Below are 23626 nucleotides of genomic sequence, written 5' to 3' on the forward strand. Positions count from 1 at the left end.
TGTTGTGTTCATGATTCAGCTATGTGTGTGCTCTGCTGTGTGTTGTGTTAGTGATACAGCTATGTGTGTGCTCTGCTGTGTGTTGTGTTTTTGGTTCAGCTATGTGTGTGCTCTGCTGTGTGTTGTGTTCGTGATTCAGCTATGTGTGTGCTCTGCTGTGTGTTGTGTTTTTGGTTCAGCTGTGTGTGTGCTCTGCTGTGTGTTGTGTTTGTGATACAGCTATGTGTGTGCTCTGCTGTGTGTTGTGTTTGTTATTCAGCTATGTGTGTGCTCTGCTGTGTGTTGTGTTTGTTATTCAGCTATGTGTGTGCTCTGCTGTGTGTTGTGTTTGGTATTCAGCTATGTGTGTGCTTCACTATGTGTTGTGTTTGTGATTCAGCTACTGTGTGTCTCACTGATTCAGTGGGCGAGTGTGTCTGCCCCAGTGACACACACAGTGCATCACTCGAGCAGATTTTCAGGAAAGGAGATGGATATCTAGACGTTTGCCGTGTTATAACTAACATGCTTTTACCACTGTGTTGCTGGACAGAACAATCCAAAAACAGTTTTTATGGGATGAAAGTCCTCTCTAAGTACCTTCTTGCAGATTGTGCATGTTGATTGTGCAGATTGTACCTTCTTAGAGTATGTAGCATGCTCATACAGGTGCATCATATTAGTTAACTCTGTGTTTGTTTAATGTAAGTGGTTGAGTTAGGGTAAAAGACTCAACTGGGTGCCAAACCCACATAATAACAGTGTCAGGACAGACAGGATGGCACAGATTTTATATACTGACTAGGTACTCAAATCCTTTACTTCCCCATCCTCTTTGCCCCTTAACTACCGGAGGTTCTGGCTTGTAATAGTGTTCCAGGTTATATGAGTTTCTGGTGCTGTGTTGCTATACAGGACATGCATTGCCACAGTGTCGTCCTTGATTGCCATGCCCCTTAATGTAGTTTTTAAAGATGTGTCGAATTGGAATAGTATGGACTGGGGTCAACTTTCTATGATAAGAATGTAGACCTGAGTTATCTGGTTAGTATAAAAAATAATTATAATGCCCACAATTACATAGAACCATGGGAGAGGGGAAGGGTGCAGCTTGTGGGTATATTTTTGTTTGTGTGTGTCTGTGCGTGTGTGCGTGCGCATGTGCGTGCGTGCGTGCGTGTGTGTGTGTGTGTGCATGTGTTCAGTGTACTTTTTTCCAATTTCCTGGAAGTGCCCAAGGGACAGGATGCATGGCATGTGTTTGTCATTTGAAAGCCACTTTCGCTTATTTAAAATCCATAACAGTAACTGCCTCACATTGAAGTTAATGAGACACGCGGCTCTCCTGTTAGGACTGAAAAGGTCTTAATTTAGCGTTTTCAAAATCCCTGATAGCCAACATTCAATATTACTGGGTCCCTGTGCATTAGAGCATTTCATCACTCTGGAGGAGCACGAAGGCTTTCAGGGCTGTACAGGAGGAATGCTGTGTTTCCTGTTTAATAACCCTGTCAGTCAGGGCCCCGCTGCCCCTTTTTACTGTGGCTTCACTTAGAACCATTTTAAAGATGTTATTTTTTGTATTGGGGAGTTTTCGTATCTGAATTTTGCCTTGGTTTGTGTATCCAAGTGTGTGCTGTGGAACATAACGGCACACACACACACACACACACACACACACAGATGCACACACACAAGCACACTCTCACATGCATGTGTGCGCGCACACACACACAGACCACAGACACACACACATACATGCACACACACACACACACACACACAGACACACACACTCACACGCTTGTGCATGCACATATACACACACACTCATGATCACGGTGGTCCAGAGTCAGGTTTCCTGTAGCTCCGCTTCCCAGACTAAGAGCTGACTCAACTCTGCCTGGAATTGCAGCAACAGAAGCGTTTAAAATATGTGGCTTGTGCCCCTCCATTTTAGTCATGAGCCCTTCGGTCTGGTCTGCGCGATGCACAGCACTGTCCCGGAGTTTCACTAGACCTCTTACCGTTAGCATTTTATTGTTCTTTTATTTTTCCTTGCATTTAAATGTATTACTGTTAGTATCTATTTGAACTTATTGTTGTTAGCATTTAATTATATGCTCTTACCATTTAATTACAGTTATCATTGTTATAATTTAATTACAGGTATTATCGTTAGCATTTAATTGCTTACTGCGGGTAACATTTAATTATACACTTATTGCAGTCGGCATTCATTTTACCTTGCTACTGTTTTTACTGACATGTATTTCTCTTAGCATTAATCTGCTGTGCGAGGGCACTTATTCACAGTATGTTCCACTGCGTGTAAATCCATACAGTGATATATACAGGGGTGGGTACCTTGCTTCAGCAGGAAACCTAGTTTCCTGCATAGGATTTGAGCCTGCAACCCTCTGTTTATGGAACAGATCAGCTGGCTGGCATGACTCTTTCTGTCATTGCCGTGTCATTCTGATGAACACAGATCCTCAGGGCGGCCTCCGCAGTTCTGTCTTCCCTGGCCTTTCCCACATCTCATCTCATAGTTAGAGTACAAGTGTTTAAAAAAGGGCTAAAATTATGGGTTAATTGTGGTCAGATACATCCCACCAGAAAGCACTCTGCTTGTGCGTATGTGTACATCTGTGTGTGCGTGTGTGGTATGTTTGTGCATGTGTGTGTGTATGTAAGGTGTGTGTGTGTGAGGTACATTAATGCATGTCTGTGTGTATGTAAGGTTTGTGTGTGTGAGGTACGTTTGTGCATGTGTGTGTGTGAAGTACGTTTGTACGTGCGTGTGTGTGTGAGGTACATTTGTGCATGTGTGTGTGTTTGTAAGGTGTGTGTAGGTGTGTGTGAGGTGCCTGGTGCTTCTGAGCCATCTGCTGCTGTGACAACAGCCAAAGTTTCTCCCACTCAGACTCCAGATCACCATGGCGCCCTCTCCAGAGGGCCATCCCTGGGGAAGGGAGGGGGTGTTTCCATGGTGAAAGCTGTGTCACTGTCTTTCCTGGCCACGCGTCCCAGGGTGCCCTGCAGTCATGGCTACCGGCCTGGTTTCCTGCGTTCTGCGTTCACCCCTCCCCTCGAGACCCTGGGACAGCTCCACCCCCCTCCCTGATTCCCATATGGGCAGACTGGTTTTAAGGCAGACTGGTGTTTTAAAACGGGAGACTCCTCCCACCTCCCTGTGCCCCGCCCACCCTTTTCTCCTCCCTCTGACCTGCCTCTCTCTGGCACTGCGTTTAAGAGGATTTTTTTCTTCTTTTAAAGATTTTTTTTTTAATCACCAAGATGATTTTAACTGACTGAGCTTGGTACAGTTAATGCTCAGTTTTGTTTATTCCATCAGGTGTGTAAGTGTTCTATTACACTCCCTCTCTCCCTCTTTCTCTGTCTATCCTGTCTCAAATTTGGGTTTTATTGGATCTATTTGTCGATTTAGCAAATCCTACTGAAATCAGTTTAAAAATGGAAAATATTTACACTCTCTCTCTCTCTCTCTCTCTCTCTCTGTCTGTAGGCAACCCTACGGGCAGTCTCCAGGTTCTGCTTCCCTTTCAGTGCAGACAGGTGAGTGTGTGTGTGTGTGTGCGCTGGTGTGTGTTGCCTCATGTAAGAGTGATTAAGATTTAACAGTGTGATTGGTTGTTAATTGAGTAAAAATTACAGTTACTGATTAGTGGGCTTTCTGTGCCTTTTTAGTGATACTACATTTTGTGTTCCCGAGTACTGATGGTATCCACTGCTGTATGTTGCTCTGTATAAGTGTGCAAGTGGTTTTAATTTAATGTAATAAGTCTCACTGCACTCCGGCGACCATGTCAGGTCAGTCAGGCTGAGTTTATAGATAGAAAGCACCAATAACACACCAGAATATTACATGAGCTACTCCACCTGAAAGACTCATCTATCTCTTTAAATCTTTGGTTCTCTCTCTCTCTCTCTCTCTCTCTCAGTCTGACAGTGGGGTTTCTGGGACAGAACTTCACCTTTGTGCTGACGGACATCGAGAGTAAGCAGCGCTTTGGGTTCTGCCGCCTGTCAGGGGCCCAACGCTGCTTCTGCTTCCTGAGGTGTGTGTGTGTGTGTGAGCACTTTGTGTGTGTGAGTGAGCGAGTGTGCATGTGTGTGTGCGTGCAAATGTGTTTACATACAGTATGTTCCTACACAAATTCATGATTGTGTTTGTGTGTGGAAAAAGGTTGTGTAACTTATGGCCATTTTTCAATTAAATTGAATTAAATTGAGTTGAATTGACCCCAACCCTGACACTGGCTTCAGATAAATTTAAATGACTGCTTATTTGAAATCACTAATATAGCGGACAATGTCCTATGCAGCACTCGTTATAAACCCACCCGTCTGTCCACGTGTCCGTGCGTCCAGGCAGGCTCAATACGTGTCCTGTACAGCGGCTGCTGTCATATGGAGTTTAAGTCCAGACTTGCCTTATCCCCCGTAAACAGACCTGCTTTAATCACTTCCCTGCCCGCTGTTCTGAAAGCAGCTTTTTCTTTTTTATTCCTTTTTTTTTTTTTTTTTTGCGAGGAAGTCTGCCGGGCTCGTGAAGTCAGGCCGCAGCATCTGGAAGCACTCGAATGGTGGCATGCGCTCCATGGCAGTCTCCGTTTTTCTTCCCGAGCAGTTAAACACCACAACCGGGAAATTTCATTTACCCATTTGCCTGCTACGGGACCTCCTGCTCTCTTTCATTTTTGAGCACTTCCTCTAGCCCTCGCCCGATTTTAGAATCGATCGATAGAGCCTCTTGGGTTGCCAGCCCACGCCCGCTCACCAGGAGCACTGCGGCTGAGTTCTGAGCTTCCTGGGGGGGAATTCCAGGACTTTTGCCAAAGTCTTGGTCCTCGCTGCAGCTCATGATTCCATTGACGGTTCATAAGTCAGGGGTCCGCAGTAGGATGTGTTGTCTGACAGAGGTCGGCTGGTCTCTGCGTTCAGCTGGCCCTTTGAGCAGTACGCCCAGGGTGTTCACAGGGCAGAGAGATGCCCCAGAGCTCCACCCTCTGTGCCCCCCTACCTTTCCTTTGTTTAACCTTTGACCTACGTAGAAAACGGAACACCTGAGGGGCCGTGGCGCAGGAAGGGGTTATAAATGAAACGCAGGCATGCCACAGACCGTAAACCCCCCCAACCGCTCCTCCCCCCCACCACAGGGTCTGAGACTGCTGGGCTGACACACATCCATTACAGCTAGGGTTAGGGTTACAGCTAGGGTTAGGGTTAGGGTTACAGCTAGGGTTAGGGTTAGGGTTACAGCTAGTGTTAGGGTTAGGGTTACAGCTAGGGTTAGGGTTAGGGTTATAGCTAGGGTTAGGGTTACAGCTAGGGTTAGGGTTAGGGTTACAGCTAGGGTTAGGGTTAGGGTTATAGCTAGGGTTAGGGTTACAGCTAGTGTTAGGGTTAGGGTTATAGCTAGGGTTAGGGTTAGGGTTACAGCTAGTGTTAGGGTTAGGGTTACAGCTAGTGTTAGGGTTAGGTTACTAGGTTAGGTTAGTAGCTAGGTTAGTTAGGGTTACAGCTAGGGTTAGGGTTAGGTTACAGCTAGTTAGGGTTAGGGTTATAGCTAGGGTTAGGAGTTAGGGTTATAGCTAGGGTTAGGGGTTACAGCTAGAGGTTAGGGTTTATATAGGGTAGGGTTAAGCTAGGTGTTAGGGTTTCAGCAAGGGTTAGGGTTAGGGTTACAGTAGGTAGGGTTAGGGTTACAGCTAGGTTAGGTGTTAGGGTACAGCTGGTTAGGGTTAGGGTTACAGCTAGGGTTAGGGTTAGGGTTCAGCATAGGGTTAGGGTTAGGGTGACAGCTAGGGTTAGGGTTAGGTCAGCTAGTAGGTTAGGTTAGAGGTTAGGGTTACAGCTAGGGTTAGGGTTAGGGTTACAGCTAGGGTTAGGGTTAGGGTTAGTTAGTTAGCTAGGTAGAGTTAGGTTGTTAGGGTTAGGTTAAGCTAGGGTTAGGGTTAGGGTTACAGCTAGGGTTAGGGTTAGGGTTAGTAGGTTAGGGTTACAGCTAGGGTTAGGTTTTAGGGTTATAGCTAGGGTTAGGTTGGTTACAGCTAGGTTAGGGTTAGGGTTATAGGGTTAGGGTTAAGCTAGGTTAGGGTTAGGGTTATAGCTAGGGTTAGGGTTACGGGTGGGTTATCAGCTAGGTGGGTTAGGGTTAGGGTTATAAGCTAGGGTGGTTAGGTAGAGGTTAGGTTGTTACAGCTAGGTAGGTTAGGTTAGGGTTAGGTTAGGGTTACAGCTAGGGTTAGGGTTAGGGTTTCAGCTAGGGTTAGGGTTAGGGTTACAGCTAGGGTTAGGGTTAGGGTTACAGCTAGGGTTAGGGTTAGGGTTACAGCTAGGGTTAGGGTTAGGGTTAGGGTTACAGCTAGGGTTAGGGTTAGGGTTACAGCTAGGGTTAGGGTTAGGGTTACAGCTAGGGTTAGGGTTAGGGTTTCAGCTAGGGTTAGGGTTAGGGTTACAGCTAGGGTTAGGGTTAGGGTTACAGCTAGGGTTAGGGTTAGGGTTACAGCTAGGGTTAGGGTTAGGGTTAGGGTTACAGCTAGGGTTAGGGTTACGGTTACAGCTAGGGTTAGGGTTAGGGTTACAGCTAGGGTTAGGGTTAGGGTTACAGCTAGGGTTAGGGTTAGGGTTACAGCTAGGGTTAGGGTTAGGGTTACAGCTAGGGTTAGGGTTATGGTTACAGCTAGGGTTAGGGTTAGGGTTACAGCTAGGGTTAGGGTTAGGGTTACAGCTAGGGTTAGGGTTAGGGTTACAGCTAGGGTTAGGGTTAGGGTTACAGCTAGGGTTAGGGTTAGGGTTAGGGTTACAGCTAGGGTTAGGGTTAGGGTTACAGCTAGGGTTAGGGTTAGGGTTACAGCTAGGGTTAGGGTTAGGGTTACAGCTAGGGTTAGGGTTACAGCTAGGGTTAGGGTTAGGGTTACAGCTAGGGTTAGGGTTAGGGTTACAGCTAGGGTTAGGGTTAGGGTTACAGCTAGGGTTAGGGTTAGGTTTACATATAGGGTTAGGGTTATAGCTAAGGTTAGATTTAGGGTTATAGCTAGGGTTAGGGTTAGGGTTACAGCTAGGGTTAGGGTTAGGGTTACAGCTAGGGTTAGGGTTACAGCTAGGGTTAGGTTTAGGGTTACAGCTAGGGTTAGGGTTAGGGTTTCAGCAAGGGTTAGGGTTAGGGTTACAGCTAGGGTTAGGGTTTCAGCAAGGGTTAGGGTTAGGGTTACAGATATGGTTAGGGTTAGGGTTACAGCTAGGGTTAGGGTTAGGGTTACAGCTAGGGTTAGGGTTAGGGTTACAGCTAGGGTTAGGGTTACAGCTAGGGTTAGGGTTATAGCTAGGGTTAGGGTTACGGTTACAGCTAGTGTTAGGGTTAGGGTTATAGCTAGGGTTAGGGTTAGGGTTACAGCTAGTGTTAGGGTTAGGGTTACAGCTAGGGTTAGGGTTAGGGTTACAGCTAGGGTTAGGGTTAGGGTTTCAGCAAGGGTTAGGGTTAGGGTTACAGATATGGTTAGGGTTAGGGTGACGGCTAGGGTTAGGGTTAGGGTTTCAGCTAGGGTTAGGGTTAGGGTTACAGCTAGGGTTAGGGTTAGGGTTACAGCTATGGTTAGGGTTAGGGTTACAGCTAGTGTTAGGGTTAGGGTTAGGGTTATAGCTAGGGTTAGGGTTACGGTTACAGCTAGTGTTAGGGTTAGGGTTATAGCTAGGGTTAGGGTTAGGGTTCCAGCTAGGGTTAGGGTTAGGTTTACAGCTAGTATTAGGGTTAGGGTTACAGCTTGGGTTAGGGTTAGGGTTATAGCTAGGGTTAGGGTTACAGCTAGAGTTAGGGTTATAGCTAGGGTTAGGGTTAGGGTTTCAGCAAGGGTTAGGGTTAGGGTTTTATGGACAGGCTGCCAGACGTGGCCTTCCTGAAATGGGGGGTGGTGGGGGGGGGGTGTGATGTTCTCGGTGTGAAGGCTCAACCCTGTTGCGAGCATGGCGACCTTACCTGCTGTGTCCAGGTGGCGTCTCACTCAGGAGCTTAGTGTCATACAGCACAAAGGAGGAGCAGGATTAAAGATAATTATTTTACAACTTTTAGTTTCAGCAGTAATAATAGCAGTTGTAATAATAATAATAATATTAATAATAATTTTTACTGCCTTACTGCTTCCAGGAAGATTGCGTGTTGACAGAAGCCTCTGCACATGCTCAGTCTCGATCACTGGTTCTCCTTTGGTGGACTTGGAGCTCTCTGTATCTAGGATGCATGGTGCAAATCTAACAATTATTTGTAGCTGATTTAATTGCATGACATATTGATTGAATGGAGTCCAGATGAGAGTTGGGGGCAACTCAATTTCAGAAACAACTATACTGATATCATTTTTTTAAAGACAGTTAAGAAGTTGGATGTAGTCCCCTATGTGTATACTGCAGTGTATGGCTGTTATACTGACTCAGTGGACTATATGTTTGTTCCACATGAAGTGTCAGGGTTTCATATTTCTCTTTCTCATCTTCAGCTACCTCCCGTGGTTTGAAGTGTTCTACAAGCTCCTCAATGTTGTTGCTGATTACACCATCAAAGGCCAGGTGAGTGAACAGGTGTGTTGTTGTGAAGGATTCTATAGTCACCATCTTCATCTGCTGTATTTGCACAGAAATGTGAAATGATTGAAGGAACGTATTTTTTCCTTCATGTTTAATTTCACATGATATCACTGCTGATATTGCTAATAATAATTCCACTACGATGCCATTTTATGGGCATATTTTCTTACAGTGGATGCAAATTTGTGTGCATGTAGGAGAATGTGTGTATCATTATGTACTTGTACTCGCATTCAGACATTTGTACGTTTGTATGTGTGATTCAGGATGGCCAGCAGAGGGAGCTGTTGGAAACATTGTACACTCTCCCTATCCCTGAGCCCGGTGTGCCTGTTCATCTCAGTGTGGTGAGTCTGATGGTGCTATTGTGGAAATGACCCAGGAGCTCAGGCTGAAGGAAGGAAGTCAGACTCTAGGCTCACTCAGGTTCAGAACTTATTCATACCACAGTGCCAGCACTACGGGCCCCGGGAGGCCCTGCTGGCAGTCACCTGATTGGTGGGCTGTGGGTCTCCTTCCTGTAGTCTGAACAGGATTGAATCAGTGGTGAGTGCAAGGGTTCTGCTAGCATGATGATCAGCAGTCATGTGTCTGGATCTTATTGGTTAGTCATTGGTTGTGGTCATGTGTCTGGGGGGTCTTTGCTTCTGTGGTTCCCCTTTGGACTTTCCTGATTGGTTACTGGGTCGTACTGGGTTTTTCTTTCGTCATCTTTTTGCTGAAGCACCACATCAATCCAGACACTATTATCCTCTTTTCCTTTCATCCATTCCCACATCACTTATTATCCCCCTCTCTCCACTTCTTCTCTCCTCTCAATGTTTTTTTTCTTTTCATAGCGGTAGGGACTATATCCATCTGTACCCAAATTTATCAGAAAAAACTGTAAATCTGCAGAGTAATGTGTGACTATAATCTTTTTAATGAGAACCTTATTAAATGCAGAGGTATAGCCTATGGACAGCCCACATTCAAATAATTAAAGTGAGCATGAATACTACAAAAAGTTTATTTTCTTCTCTTCACATGGTAAATGAACAATTTTTTGACTACTTTGGTCTTTAGTTCCTGTTCTGGAATCCAAAAGATTGTTCCTTCTAACAAAGAGTGTCAAATGACAATGATCACTCCTTGTGTGTGCAGCATTCTCACTTCGTTGTGCCTGACATCCGGCAACTTCCCAGCATTCCTGATAACGTGAGTCCTTCGTCTCTCTCCTGCGTCTTCCCATTTTGCCATCTGGTTCCGCTTTGGTCTTTGTTATGGAGGCACATGTGATGTGAGAGCAGATCTGTACTCTGTCTCTCCTTATTTTCATTTAATATCATGCTCTGAAAAAAGGTTTTCTTGGATAAGCCTAAAATTTGACTTAATTTTGTTACACCTATATGTTTTTAGGTTCTCCCAATTGAATTTTTTTAAGTTCATTGAAAACCTAAAAAATATATAGGTGTAATAAACTAAAAGTAAAATTTTTTGGTTTATCCCATACATTTTTTTCAGTGTATATTAGATTTAATGCAGGCATAGTTTTAATTAATTACTAATGAAAATGCTTTGCATTCAAATGTATACAGGCACAGGGACCAAGTTTTGAGTGTTATAACCAGCAGTAGGAGTCATTTCATAAACCTACAATGTAACATTGAATGTCATAGTAGATACAAAAGCAGGGGTCTGCATCCCAGGTCTTGGAGAGCCAAAAGGTGTACTGGGTTTAATTCTTACTGGCCACTTCATTGGTCAAATCCTCACGTGGATTCTTGGATTTGAATTGGTCGCTCATTTTGATGAAAAATCAACGTAATGAAATGTGATGTCATCAGTGACCACCCTTCCTTCTCTCTGTCCATCTTTGTCTCTTTACAGAGAAGCCTAACAGAGTATTTTGTAGCAGTAGACGTCAGTAACATCCTCCATCTGTATGCTAGTATGCTTTTTGAACGGCGAATCCTCATCTGCTGCACCAAGCTAAGCACTGTGAGTAGAGCTTTCCCTCCTGTGCTCACCCCTGTCATGTGACATGAGTGAAACTTGAGCTGAATTTTTATTTGTGTCCCAATTTGGCGAAGTTTTTAGTGGAGTCCAGAGATGCCACTGACATATTGCTGCCAAGACGACAAAGTGGTTCTATTTGACACAGTGTCATTGACAGGGATATGTATGCGTGTGTGTGTGTGTGTGTGTGTGTGTGCATGTGTATGCATGTGATTTGTGTTTCCTGCAGTTAACCTCCTGTATCCACGGCTCGGCGGCCATGCTGTACCCCATGTTTTGGCAGCACGTGTACATCCCAGTCCTCCCTCAGTACCTCATAGACTACTGCTGGTGAGTATGGAACACTAGGAAGATCCTGCACTGATGTGATTGGGTGATCTTTGTTGTGCCTCATTTGCGATTGGACAGCATCTGTCCTGCTTTTACTCTGAGTGGGAAAGTGTCTCTTTTACCGTGATTATACAGTATTTATCCTATCTTCACTGTGTTTGTATGAATACTGTCTGTCCATACATTTAGGGGGTTTTCGCTGCTGTTAAACTGAGAAAAAGTTCTTTTTTTTAACCTGAAGACAACATGAAGGTTAAGCACTGAAAGGAGAGGAGCGAAGAGAAAGTCAGTGAGAGTGAGCACCATGGTGTTCAGCTAGAGGCGGTCGACACACGTCATGTTTTTATTAATGAACGAACGACTGATTTGCGTACTGTACAGTTGCACTGTAGAGTTGGCACAAGCTCCCCCTGATTTGCATATATTTAAATAAAAAGAAGACATATGTTCTGGATCCTGCTTCAGTTTGTCCCAGCAGCAGATTGTACCTCCCCACAGACTGACTAGCCTGGTGTTAATTAGCTGCGTTCAAGGCCAAGGGGAGGAACCAAAAAAGCTAATTAGGATATTCTCCCAACCCCCCAAGCTTTACTCAGTCAGTCAGGGCTGTGTGCCAGGAATAATTTACAACCAGGGCCGCCACGCCATTGGCCAGGTGCTCTGTGCAGGAGCCAGAATGTTCAGGGCAGGCCACGCCCTCATTTGGGTCCACATTGAGCTGTGAGACACCAGCCAGGCGTGCAGGAGCACAGTTTTGCTGTTATCAGCATGCTGCTTCTCTATTGACCATCAGTAGATGAAATGAATGTGAAAGAAAATGAATGTGCAGCACAGTCCCCAGTTTCCTACCCTTTCATCAAACCTCCAACCTCCTTTCTCAAAATGTTTTAAATAAATACTGTGTATTTGTGCTGCTCTGTTTCAGTGCTCCCATGCCCTACCTCATTGGAGTGCACTCCAGCTTAATGGAGGTAAGCCCCTTCACACAGAACCTCTCCCTGCTCATGATGTCTGTCTTCATCACTGTATGAAATTGCACTCTGGGGCACCACTCTCCAGGTAGTGCCTCCGCTCATCACACAGGTTCCATGGACCGTGATGTCATGACCTCGTGTCCCTGTGAAGGAGGATCAAGTGAGTGCCTTTATCCAAGCGCTACATTGAGGCCTCATAGGCAGTAGAGGTTATGTCTCCAGCACTTCATCACCAGATGCGGATCGCCATTGAACCTCGACTGATGTCACGATCCCTCTGTTGTCCCTGTGTACAGTAGTTGGTAAAGGGCTGATATCGTATTCACTGTCTCTCTGTGCAGAAAGTGAGAGGAATGATGCTGGAAGACGTGGTGATCCTCAACGTCGACACCAACACTCTGGAGACTCCATACGATGATCTCCAGTGCCTGCCTAATGATACGGTCAGTACTGTGATACGTTTACAATCTAGCCAATAAGCAAATTAATGGTAAATACACCAATGGGAAACACAGGACTTGGGTTGATCAAGTTGGCATATTATGGCAAAAAATAGTTATTTTTTTTATCAAAACGCAAGTGAATTAGTGGAAAATGCAGATTTTGAAATGTCCTGCATTCCAAAGACGCAGCATTCCTTGGGCTAGCGTGACCTGTTAGAGAACCTGTGCTTTGTAGTTGTCCAATGACCATGACTTGCACTTTTGTACGTTGCTTTGGATAAAAGTGTCTGCTAAATAAATGTCATGTAATGTAACACTGATTAATTTATGTTGGGTTCAAAGATCTGATGTATTAAAGCCTAGACAGAAGTACCTCTAGAGGATGCACCGCATTTATTTCAGCCTACTGTCTCATACAGTATCTACAGAGGTAAAACAATTTGTTCATAAATCCTGGAACATTTTTCAAACAGACCCTTGTAAGCAGATCTTTTGAAAGTCTTCCTAGATTTTGTTGGAAATGGTATAATTTAAGTGATTATTTCATGCCAAACATGCCATACATGCCAAAAAATGATGATGATTTTCTGCCACATATTCCCAGTGTTAATTTCCCTTGGCATAATTGTGTCCACTGTCATGGTATGGTGAAAGGAAATCATTGAAGCATTGAAGCTATCACACTGCCACATATGGGAGGAAACAGAGATAAAATCCTCCTTCAGAGAGGTTCTTTTTGGATTTACTGTTTGTGTACATAATGCCAGCAGGCCTTAATGAGTGGCTGTCATTGACTTTTCATATGACTCTTGCTCGTTTCGTGCATGCGGTTGGCCCTGTGATGTCCTGTGTGATTTATCCTGTTGCAGCAGATTGGCTATATATGATTCATTACACTTTGTGTTTTGTATGTTACTTCTTGCACACTGAAGAATGCAGTCTTGACTGAACCATTTGCGAAAAATTCGGAATGGGAGCGCTGTCCTGGATCATATTGATTTCGTACTTTTTAGATGCGAAACACCTCATGGACCTGGCTTGTAACTCACTCACTCACTCACTCGCTCACTAACTCACTTTTAGCACGTTGAAGATTCTCCACACAGGGTAGCTATGAGCACTCAAGTAACTGACAGTAGTGGGAGTGGTGCTTTGCGTCAATGACACCGCATGTCCTTGTTGTAAGACTCAGCTTCCTGTCTTACTCATTATAATGTGGAGTTGAGTGTGTTCCTTTTCATAATTACCTGTAGGTAGCTGACATTAGGCTGTCCTGTAGCATGGCTGCCCTTGCCCACTGTCTGATGGACTCGATATAAATGATATAAATGATGTGAATGATGTGAATGATGTGAATGATGTGAATGATATGAATGATGTGAATGATGTGAATGATGTGAATGATGTGAATGATGTGGATGATATGAATGATGTGAATTATGTGAATGATGTGAATGCCGAAATGAGTCACCGGAGGAGTTTTATTGGCCCCCTGGTAGCAGCGCCAGACCCCGAGGCTCCGCCCACAGTCCGGTGTGGAGGTCCGTTAATGGGACACGGTGGCAATAAAGGCTCAACATCAGAGACCTGTGTGCCCGTAAAGCACCCGGTGCCTCTGTGCGCAGGAACCCCATAAAACCGCCAGGGACTTCCTCTCTTTTACTAGCCACACTGCTTTACTCTTCAGAACAGCCGCGATACTGCGTTTACTGCTTTTCATTTCTCCCTCTCCCCCCCCCCCCTCTCTCCCCTCCTCCATCATGCATGTCTTATAGGGCCGTTTGGAACACTGGACTACATATCTGCTCTGTAGAACAGGAGGTAGATTTATGTGCACCAGAAATGTATTTGGTGCAACAGCTATTCCTGAGTTTTTGGGTTACAGAGCTGCTTGGTCAGTTACTCTCGGCTGTAATCGAGCATGTTGGTCAGTAACTCTGGGGGTTAATCAAGCCTGTTAGTCAGTTACTGTGGGCTTTAATTAAGCTTGTTGGTCAGTTACACTGGACTTTAATCAAACCTGTTGGTCAGTTACTTTGGGCTGTAATCACATAAAACCGCACACCATAACTGAGGGTTGACACATCTTGGAATCTCTCTTGAATGCTGCTTTTTTCATTTATGATTTAGTTTTGTGATACATTACTGTGTGTGGTCCACAGGTGTCAGCCCTGAAGAGCAGACTTAAGAAAGTCTCCATGGCGACGGGTGATGGGGTGGCCCGGGCCTTCCTCAAGGCACAGGCGGCCCTGTTCGGCAGCTACCGGAGCGCCCTGCAGATGGAGCCGGTGAGAGAGGGGCTGAGCAGGAGAAGATGGGGCGGGGTGGGGGGAGAGAGAGGCTGAGCGGGGTGAGGTGGGGCGGGACAGGGTGGGGACAAGAGAGGAGCTGAGCGGGGAGAGTTTGGGCGGGACAGGGTGGGGGTGAGAGAGGGGCTGAGCGGGGCGAGATGGGGCGGGACAGGGTGGGGGTGAGATAGGGCATGACAGTCTGTATTGATATAGACCCAGGTAAGTCTGTACAGATAGAAACACTTAGGTGAGTATGTACTGATATAGACACATAGGTGAGTCTGTGCTGATAGAGACACATAGGTGAGGTTACTGATATAGACACAGGTAAGTCTGTCCAGATAGCAATACACAGGTGAGTCTTTACTGATATACACACATAGGTGCGTCTGTACAGATATAGACATACAGCCTGTAGTACTTGAGACATGTAGGGGATTCTGCTTGTAGAGACAGACAGGTCAGGGGTACTTGTCTTCTTTGTCCTGTTCAGGTTGGGACATCTTCCTGTTCTCTGTGACGAGCCGCTATCCCGTCAAACAGTATTAATTGGTTGTCAGAAGTCGCCTGTATTACGGGACAAATGCCCCTGAATGAGAAAGCGAAAGCGCACTCCTCCGCCGCGCACCCCCGCCCCTCACGTCCGCGTGGAGCACTGCGAACGCTCGTCCGGAGCGCTGGAGAGGCACGGGCCTCATTACCGCGATTGGAGCGGACGGCGCTAAGCTGCTGTCGGCCCCGCGTTTGACAGCCAATTACGCGAATGCGGCTCGTGCGCTGATAGCCGGCAACAGTGGACGCTGAGCCGCGATTCTCCCCGAGAGAGATAATGGGCTCCTAGGCTTCCCCACCGAAAAACAAACGAGATTTGTATTTCAAGTGACGTTTATCCTCGCAAAGAAGTAAACATCTCCCCGCCAGCGCGGGTTTCCGAAAATGTTCCCTAAACGCTTAATTTGCGTTGCCCGAGGCAACTGTGTCCTGATCTGTCCGTGCCCATTATTTTGCGTTGCTCTTTCAACTGTCGAAACCGCTGCCAAATTTAAAACCCCGTCCGGTTGATAGAAAATGGTTTTCCCCTCTTTTCAGGGGTGATCAGACAGATTAAAGCAAATGCCTTTGTATTCAGCGGTGCGTGAGAACATCGAAACAAACAGAAGATTTCTGTAGCCACATCATCTTCTTTTACACACATTGTGATATTTCTTTCTCAAAATTGAACCTCAAAGTGGAAATTCTTTTACTGAGAGACCGTTTTGTCTCCTAGCAATCTGTGTGCCCTGTTTGCACTTTTCTGGTATTGAAAAGACTTTAATCAGTGTTGGCTCTAGGTGGGCTACCTTTAAAAAGAAATAAAGAAAGAAAACAGCTGCATTCAGTAGGAACATAAAATTGATTTTATTAGAAGGTTCCATTCTGCAATCTTCTTATTTTATTACTGTGTATTTGGAAATTGTATATGTGGTGCGTATAGTACAGACATGGAATTCCTTTTGGGTCCTTATTTCCGACGGTGTGCATTTTGTCGTATATAGTGCTGGGGATAAAAATGTATGGAGGACTGATACTGTTCTTAGGGGTATACTGGGGTTCCTCAGTGTTGTGGCTCCACCGTCGTTTCCCCTCTTGCCCTTTTTCTAACACAACACTGCCATCTAGTGGCCAGGCTTGGCAAAGCTTTTATTAACATTGGCCATGTGAATGAGAAGTATGGGAAGAACATCATTTTCTGCTGATTTAGTTGAGAAAATTACTTTAGATCCATGCAAAATTTAGTTTATAATGTTTATAATAATTTTATTAATGAAGTTTTGCATGGATCTAAGTGTGTGGAAATGTTTTTCTCGACTTTGAAACTCCAGCCTCTTAGCAAAGCCTGTATCTTGGTGAGTGGTGGATATACATTACATATGCTTTTTTTAAAAAATCCAATTTGACTACATTTGAAATATAATATTTACTTAGTGAGATGTAGCATTTTAACATCTGTACATTTGCTGCACAGGATAATCATGAATAAATTTAAAAAAAAAAAAAAAAAAACAAGCACACTTACACTGTGACTCTGATACTGGCCTTTTACGTCCAGTCTGCATCATAAACAAGCTCTCCTGATCAGTGTCATAAACAGCTTCCCTCCATCTCCACCAAGAGATTGCTCCCTGGGTCCGTGGGTAAAGATACCTCACACAGCAGCACAGGTTATAGTCACAGATTCTCTATAGTAGCCAGATGGTCAGGTCCTGCATTCCTTCCATCCTGTGTGCCTTTTCACTCGTGGAGTTTCCTGTGAAACTGCAGTGATTCAGATGAAGCCTGTACATTTAGGATCGGTGAGCAGGCATAGTGAAATAGGGATGGGACTTTGGCGTCCTCGCCACCTTTCGAACAGGAACCAGAGAGGAGTTCCATCAGTCACAAGGTATGTTGGTAACAACAAATAGAGCACCAACAGTGATTGCTGCATACTTTCTTCCAAGGTATTTGCAAGGTAAGGTGACATCACATCACATCTGTTGTGTGATGTCATCCCTACTTTATTATCCATTTCAGTGACATCCCCGTAAATTGTCACATGCTTTCAGGGGGAGCCAATCACGTTCAACAAGGAAGTCTTTGTGTCCCATCGCTCCAGTACCATGAGATACTTCCTGCAGAATGCTACACAACTGCAGCTCTTCAAACAGGTACATGCTCGCACACACACATACACATGCACGCGCACACACACAACACACAGACACATACACGCACACCACACACGACACACACATACACATGCACACACACACACACACACACACACACACCACACACATACACACCACACACACACGCACGCACACACTCCACACACGACACACATACACACCACACACACACACACACTTTGTATTGCGGTAAGTACGCGATAAGGCCACTGCCAGTGTAATCGTTTGGTCACGTTATCAGCAGTGATGATGATGTCTGTTCCTCATCTTTGGCCTCTCTGCAGTTCATCGACGGGCGTCTGGAGCTGCTGAATTCTGGAATAGGTTTCAGCGATGTGTTTGAGGAGGAGATCAGTGCGGGAGAGTACGCAGGTCGGATGTCTGTTTCTCACACTTTCCTTTACTCACACATTTTATTTATAAGTTCTTTATTTTACTGCCTTGCTCCTGATCTCGGTCTCAGGCTGTGATGTCCATCTTTGTGTTCTACTGCGTTTCGCTCTGTATGGTGTATGCTGTACTCTGTTTATGGAAGGCTCTTGGCTTGGCCATCAAGAGCCTTCCATAAACAGTTTTTCATTTATCCTACTCAGTATGATACAAATTAAATGAACAAATAAATAAGCAAACATGTATCCCACTGAGATAGAAAGTCTCCTTTTCAAGGGAGTCCCAGTGAAACAGGCAGTATCAGATAAGATATATTACATTGTGGTTCCAACAGCACAGTAAATTAAAATACAATGACAGCATACAAGCTATTCTTGGATATCAATCATTCCCATCCATGTGTTACATCGTCCGATAAAGTATTCTGTGTTTGCTCTTCTACAGGTAGTGACAAGAGCTACCACCAATGGCTCTCCACAGTGAAGGTACGTATCTCTGCAGTAACAGGAAGTACACTAATGCTGGCATTGGCTGTAAGTAAGTTCTCCACAGTGACCATTGATACAGGCATGTTTTAATGGAACACATTTTTTATGGAACAAGTGAAACGAAGGACAGATTCTCCTCCTTGCTCTAAACTCTCTACACTGCCCCCTGTCTCCAACAGAAAGGCAGCGGTGCCATATTTAACTCGGTGAAAACAAAGGCCAACCCCGCCATGAAGACAGCCTACAAGTTTGTGAGTGCAGTTCTGGTGTAGATTTATTTGTGTCTTAACATCATATCACTTGCTCTCTCCATGAATTTAATGTGTGTTGCTACTTTTTGGCTTTGATTCTGGTTCAGTCCACTGTTAGAAGCAAGGTCAGGTCATCGTCACCTTTGTCATGTCTTGTGTTGGGTAACTAAACATGTGTTTTGTGTTATGTAAATTGTCCAACATCAGTTCTGCATCGGTCGGTTGTATGTAAATGAGGCTGCGGTCTTGTATCCTGAGTGTTGATGTCACTTTTGTTTTTCTTTCAGGCAAAAGATCACGCTAGGATGGGGATCAAAGAGGTGAAGAGTCGTTTGAAACAAAAGGTATCTTGAATTTTGTTGTTTTTTCTTACGGGGTTTTTATTTTCTCATTTATGCAGATGCGTCTCTTGCCCTCCTCTTGAATAAACAAGGCCTCTTGGAACGCCAACCTCAACTTAGCCACACCCTCTGAATCTCCCACTCCATTAAACCACGCCCCTAAATTAAGCCACACCCCTGTAATAGAGCAAGTAACCTCTTTTCCACCCGTCTGGACCTTTAGGAGAACGGCTACATGACAGCGACCAGAGAGGGTCAAGAGCAGGCAACGAGGCCGCTTCCTGAGGGCAGGAAGTACTCTCATCCATGTGCCCAGCAGCAGTCAATCACAGAGCACTTAGGACAGGTGGGTTAGAGCTTTGGAGGTGTGAGCATATGAGTTCTAGGCAGGGCTTCATTTCACTGTGGTGGTATGTATTGTTATTTTAAGGAACACACTCTTTGAATTAAATTATTTGACCCAGTTGACAACCATAGTGTTTCTGCGTGTGTCTGTCTGACATTGACAAACTCATTTGGAGTTTTTTCTTTTGGAGGGGGTGGGGGGTGGTTGGTAGAAAACAAATAATCTATTATGGTCAACTCCTAATCTTTGTGGTTATAAATGATGGTCTTTGGCCTGATTATGTGGTACTAATGAGTGTCAGACTAAGGCCTGGTCATGTTGTGGTTGTGGTGTCTGACCTGGTTATGTTGTGGTTGTGGTGTCTGACCTGGTCATGTTGTGGTTGTGGGCGATGGTGTCTGACCTGGTTATGTTGTGGTTGTGGTGTCTAACCTGGTCATGTTGTGGTTGTGGTGTCTGACCTGGTCATGTTGTGGTTGTGGGCGATGGTGTCTGACCTGGTTATGTTGTGGTTTCCCAGCAGGCCTGTCCTTCCCAGCTGGTGGTGAACAAGCTCCCAGCTAACGCGGCCCAGGACAGCAGCAGCACTGAGCAGTGAGGCTCCTTCCCTCTCTCACCCATCTCTCGGTTCATGCTCACGCACTCTGAGAAAGAGAGAACTGCTTTGTAAATAGATCACTTTATAAAGCGGTGTACTTGCCCTCCACTCTGCTCTCAGTTCTGTTTTGAGAATCTTTGCCTTCTCTCTGTGATTCTGTTGAGTACTGGTGGAATAAGGTTTTCAAGATTACTTTATCAAGGGGACTCAATAAGCTTGTGAGGGGACTCAACAACCCACAATTTTTGTCTTTTCAGGCTGCGACCCTGCGTTTCACTGATGGATGTAGGGCTTACGCAGGAGGAGGAGCCTCGGGAGGAGCAGAGGGCGGAGTCTAGCCAGAGGCACTCGGCCCCGCACAGCCTGATGCCAGCGAAGGCTGCGGAGGCAGACCTTCTGGGCAATATCTTCTGGAGCCTGGAGGGGGAGCCAGAGAGCTTGCTCCCGAAGAGTCTTGTGGACCTACAGCAACTCGGAGGTGCTGAAGAGCAGCAGGCCAGCATCAAAGACCAGGTCAGGACTGCCACTGCCACCAGCCCTCTTAATTTCACTTCAAATTGCACTCAAGGGGTCTTTCTGAAATATTATGATCTCTTCAACTGATTTTACATTCCACAGGATTACACACTCGCTCAATATACATTTAAGATATGGATCAGCTTTATTAGACATATTTTACCCCTTTAGACACCCAGTTAAATTCCTGCAGATTACAAACAAATTTCAAAAGAAACCTCTATTTTCTCTATTCAGGGTAAAATAGTTAATTAATAGAACTTTTTTTTACCCTTTTGTTAGTAATATGTTTTCTAGAAAAATTTCAGCAATCATGAGGACTGCATGGTATTTCAAACTCAATTTGCTAAGAGAAAATATTTTGAATGCTTGATTGACACTGATTACCCGTACTGTGTATAAGTCTTACCCGCTGACTGACTCCCACTCCTGCAGGTTTCCGGGCGTGATGGTGGTTGGGAGGATTTCCAGCAGATCCTGAGCATGCCCCCCATGCTCCCCCAGTGTGTCGGGCCTGGCAACGACGTCACCAAGCAAGTCGCTGTTGGCAACGGGAGCGTGGACCTGCTCAGCCTGCTAGACCCACTGAAGAGCTCACCTAACCCAGAGGCCCCGCCCCCGAAGAGCGCTCCTTCCCTTTGCCTGTTCCCCCTCAACCCGCCCACCTTTTCTTCTGTTCCCCGCATCCCTTTCTCCCAAAGTCAGCACCACGCCCCTACAGGAGTCCCCCACGGACACTACACACCGACTGCTGCCGCATATCCGCCGCACCTTCGACTGTCGGGTTACGCCCCCTACGCCCCTTCAGCCCCGCCCACGGGGCGTGGCCTCTCGCGGCAGAACCCCTCCCTCCCTGGCCTCATCCAGATGCCCTTGGTTATTTCGACACCCCCCCGGGGCACCGTGCCCCCACCGGCTCGGGATCCGTTTGGGGACTTGCTAGATGCAAGCAAGCCAGCGGCCCCTCCTGATGCGAAACAGTGGGCGAATTTCAACTGACTCTGCCCCACTTACACCACTGCTATGACTGGGCTGACCCACATGGACCACAGGGAGAGAATCGAGCAGGTCACACCCAACAGCTCCCAGGCCTTCTGGGAACTGTAGTCTAGTGACAGCAGAGCAAGGCTTCCTCAACAATGCATTATGTGCAGCTACTGCCAGATTCAAGTCTCAGCTCCTATTCTCCCTGCTTCTTTAATAAGGAGGGTTCCAGTTGGTAACAGGAGTTTCTGGTGCTGTATTACTGTACAGAACATCCATTGCCACTATAGTGTGTTTAGTCATTTAGTCATGTCTCTTAATGAATTTTCAGAGACTTTTCTTAATGCTTAAACTCATTGGGGTTTTATCTGCTCTGTGCGCAGAGACCAACAGCAATCTGCAGGCCTTCACTTCAGAGCTCCGCAGAAGCAGAGAGACTTTGCGTTCTCAAATCATCGGCTGTTTTAAAATATAACAGTTGAGCAGACTCTCAAATTCTCCTGTTTTTCAGTCTGCTTGATGAGTTTTTTTCAGGGTGGAGCAGAGAGGTTTTTTGTCCTCTGTCAGGGACTGAGCCAGAACATTCTTTAACTGTAAGTGGACTTTCTGGTGAGCAGACTGGATTTTTGTCAAACAATGTGCGAAAGTCGTTTTCAGGTTCAAGCAATGGCATTTTACGTGTTTCACTGCCTCAACATGTATTACAGAACTTCATTTTTTGAAGTTCATTTTAATACCAAATGAAGGAAAAATACTGAGACAAATTACTTTCATTGATTGTATGAATAGATATATGCAATCTTTACATTGTTCTGTAGGATTTGTTTAGCAAGAGGAGATTGAACTTGCTCATTGCCAAACAGATCTGATATTTAAAAAGAAACAAACTGCAAACCAAACAGACCACAGGGATCGATGTTTTGTAAAACTGAATGTCAAAAATATTATGATTTATTTGTGAGTGTATTTCATTTGGTAGGAATATTAGATTTTCTTTGAGGTCCAAGGCAGGAGAGCTGATGTACCTGGAACAAAGCAAACACTAGGTAGCGGTGAACATTAGCAAACTTTGTCAGTTTAGATTTGTTTGAAAAACATCAGCTGTCCTGGCTGCCATATGTTTGCAGCATTAACAATGTGATATCTTCAGTTAATCTTCATTTTGAATTTGAATTCAAGGCTGCACTTTCCTCACAGAACTGATCTCAGAAAAGCGCCAAAGAGCAGGATCAGAAGAGGCCCTGGGCCTGAACTGTTTCCCTGGGCAGCTCTCAGCTCAGGACCCAGAAACACAAGAAGCACTGAAATTAGGAATCTGTCGTTTTCATTATACAAGCTGCCAAACCAAAATAATGCTTGAAGTATTTAAAAAAACAATCTTATTAAATGAAGATTTATGACAATGATCATGTGAGTTATAACTCCCCATCCCTTTTCCACTACATACTGTGTCCAATAAATGTCAACTTTGTTCTGTCTTTATTTTTCCTGTTTTTCTTTTTCCTGTTTGTTCTCATTCTTACCTTTCTACGCTGCACCTGCCTTTTTTGCCATCATCACTGTGACGATCGGCATGACTATGGCAAGTGGGATGCAATAGCAACCCAGAGAGGTGGCCGCCAGTAGTCCAGGAAGATGGCACCTCTGCTCCTGCTTCTGCTGAGGAGGGGCGAACCTGAGAACCGCCTCAAAGCGCCATGTATCGCTGGGGTTGTGGGGTGGTCGTGTAACCAGAAAAAATAAGAATCTTTGCACAGTGGCTTGCACGCAAAGTTATCAAGAAGGGAAAACTTTTTTTAACAAAAATTTTTTAAATGAGCTTTAAATTTATTTTGCATTTGTATTATTTCATTCATGACATTTACCTTATTTTTCATCAATTTTAAATGGGTTCCCTGACGTTTTCAAAGGCTTCAATTAGGCTTCAATCTATGGCTTCAATTAGGGTTAAGGGCTCAAATGAGGGTTAGGGTTAGGGTTAGGGTTAGGGTTAGGGTTAGGGTTAGGAAAACAGTAAGTCTGAGGGTTAAGGCGAATACACGGCTGTGTTCAGCAGCTTGAAGAATGGTTAGTACATGGGTTTGTTAATGATTTTGATTGAGCCAAATATTTTCTATGTGTACCTATGGCCATTGAAAAATGGGCAGTGTGTCTGCAATCAGGGTTAAGTGCTCAAACAAGGGTTAGGGTTAGAAAAACGGCAAGTCTGAAGGTTAAGGTGAGTTTGCGGCTGTGTTCAGCAGTTTGAAGAACAGTACATAGTACATGGGTTTAACCCTAACCCTAAGAAACCCTAAAGTACCCTAACCCTATGTAACCCTAACCCTAACCCTAACCAAACTTTATTCCCTAACTCTACCCTAAACTGTATCTAACGTA

The 23626-nt window shown here is 45.1% G+C and overlaps 1 protein-coding gene across 2 annotated transcripts in view; it reads left to right on the plus strand.

Annotated features, from left to right (window-relative positions):
* Positions 1-22725, plus strand: part of LOC135238918 (DENN domain-containing protein 1A-like) — a 30341-nt gene extending 7616 nt beyond the window's left edge. The window contains exons 4-22 of one of the 2 annotated variants that reach the window (XM_064307099.1): positions 3509-3558; positions 3945-4061; positions 8499-8568; positions 8853-8933; positions 9730-9783; positions 10456-10566; positions 10814-10914; positions 11840-11885; positions 12230-12331; positions 14494-14619; positions 17208-17309; positions 17618-17705; positions 18168-18208; positions 18391-18462; positions 18750-18806; positions 19027-19149; positions 19670-19743; positions 20005-20260; positions 20699-22725. In XM_064307099.1, the coding sequence (XP_064163169.1) occupies positions 3509-3558; positions 3945-4061; positions 8499-8568; positions 8853-8933; positions 9730-9783; positions 10456-10566; positions 10814-10914; positions 11840-11885; positions 12230-12331; positions 14494-14619; positions 17208-17309; positions 17618-17705; positions 18168-18208; positions 18391-18462; positions 18750-18806; positions 19027-19149; positions 19670-19743; positions 20005-20260; positions 20699-21262 (2235 nt within the window). In that variant the 3' untranslated portion in view covers positions 21263-22725. The remainder of the gene's footprint in view (positions 1-3508; positions 3559-3944; positions 4062-8498; positions 8569-8852; positions 8934-9729; positions 9784-10455; positions 10567-10813; positions 10915-11839; positions 11886-12229; positions 12332-14493; positions 14620-17207; positions 17310-17617; positions 17706-18167; positions 18209-18390; positions 18463-18749; positions 18807-19026; positions 19150-19669; positions 19744-20004; positions 20261-20698) is intronic. The other variant, XM_064307100.1, reaches the window with a different exon arrangement.
* Positions 22726-23626: the final 901 nt, after the last annotated feature.

Source organism: Anguilla rostrata, chromosome 14 (genome assembly GCF_018555375.3).
Source record: "Anguilla rostrata isolate EN2019 chromosome 14, ASM1855537v3, whole genome shotgun sequence".
In the NCBI taxonomy this organism is placed as follows: domain Eukaryota; kingdom Metazoa; phylum Chordata; class Actinopteri; order Anguilliformes; family Anguillidae; genus Anguilla; species Anguilla rostrata.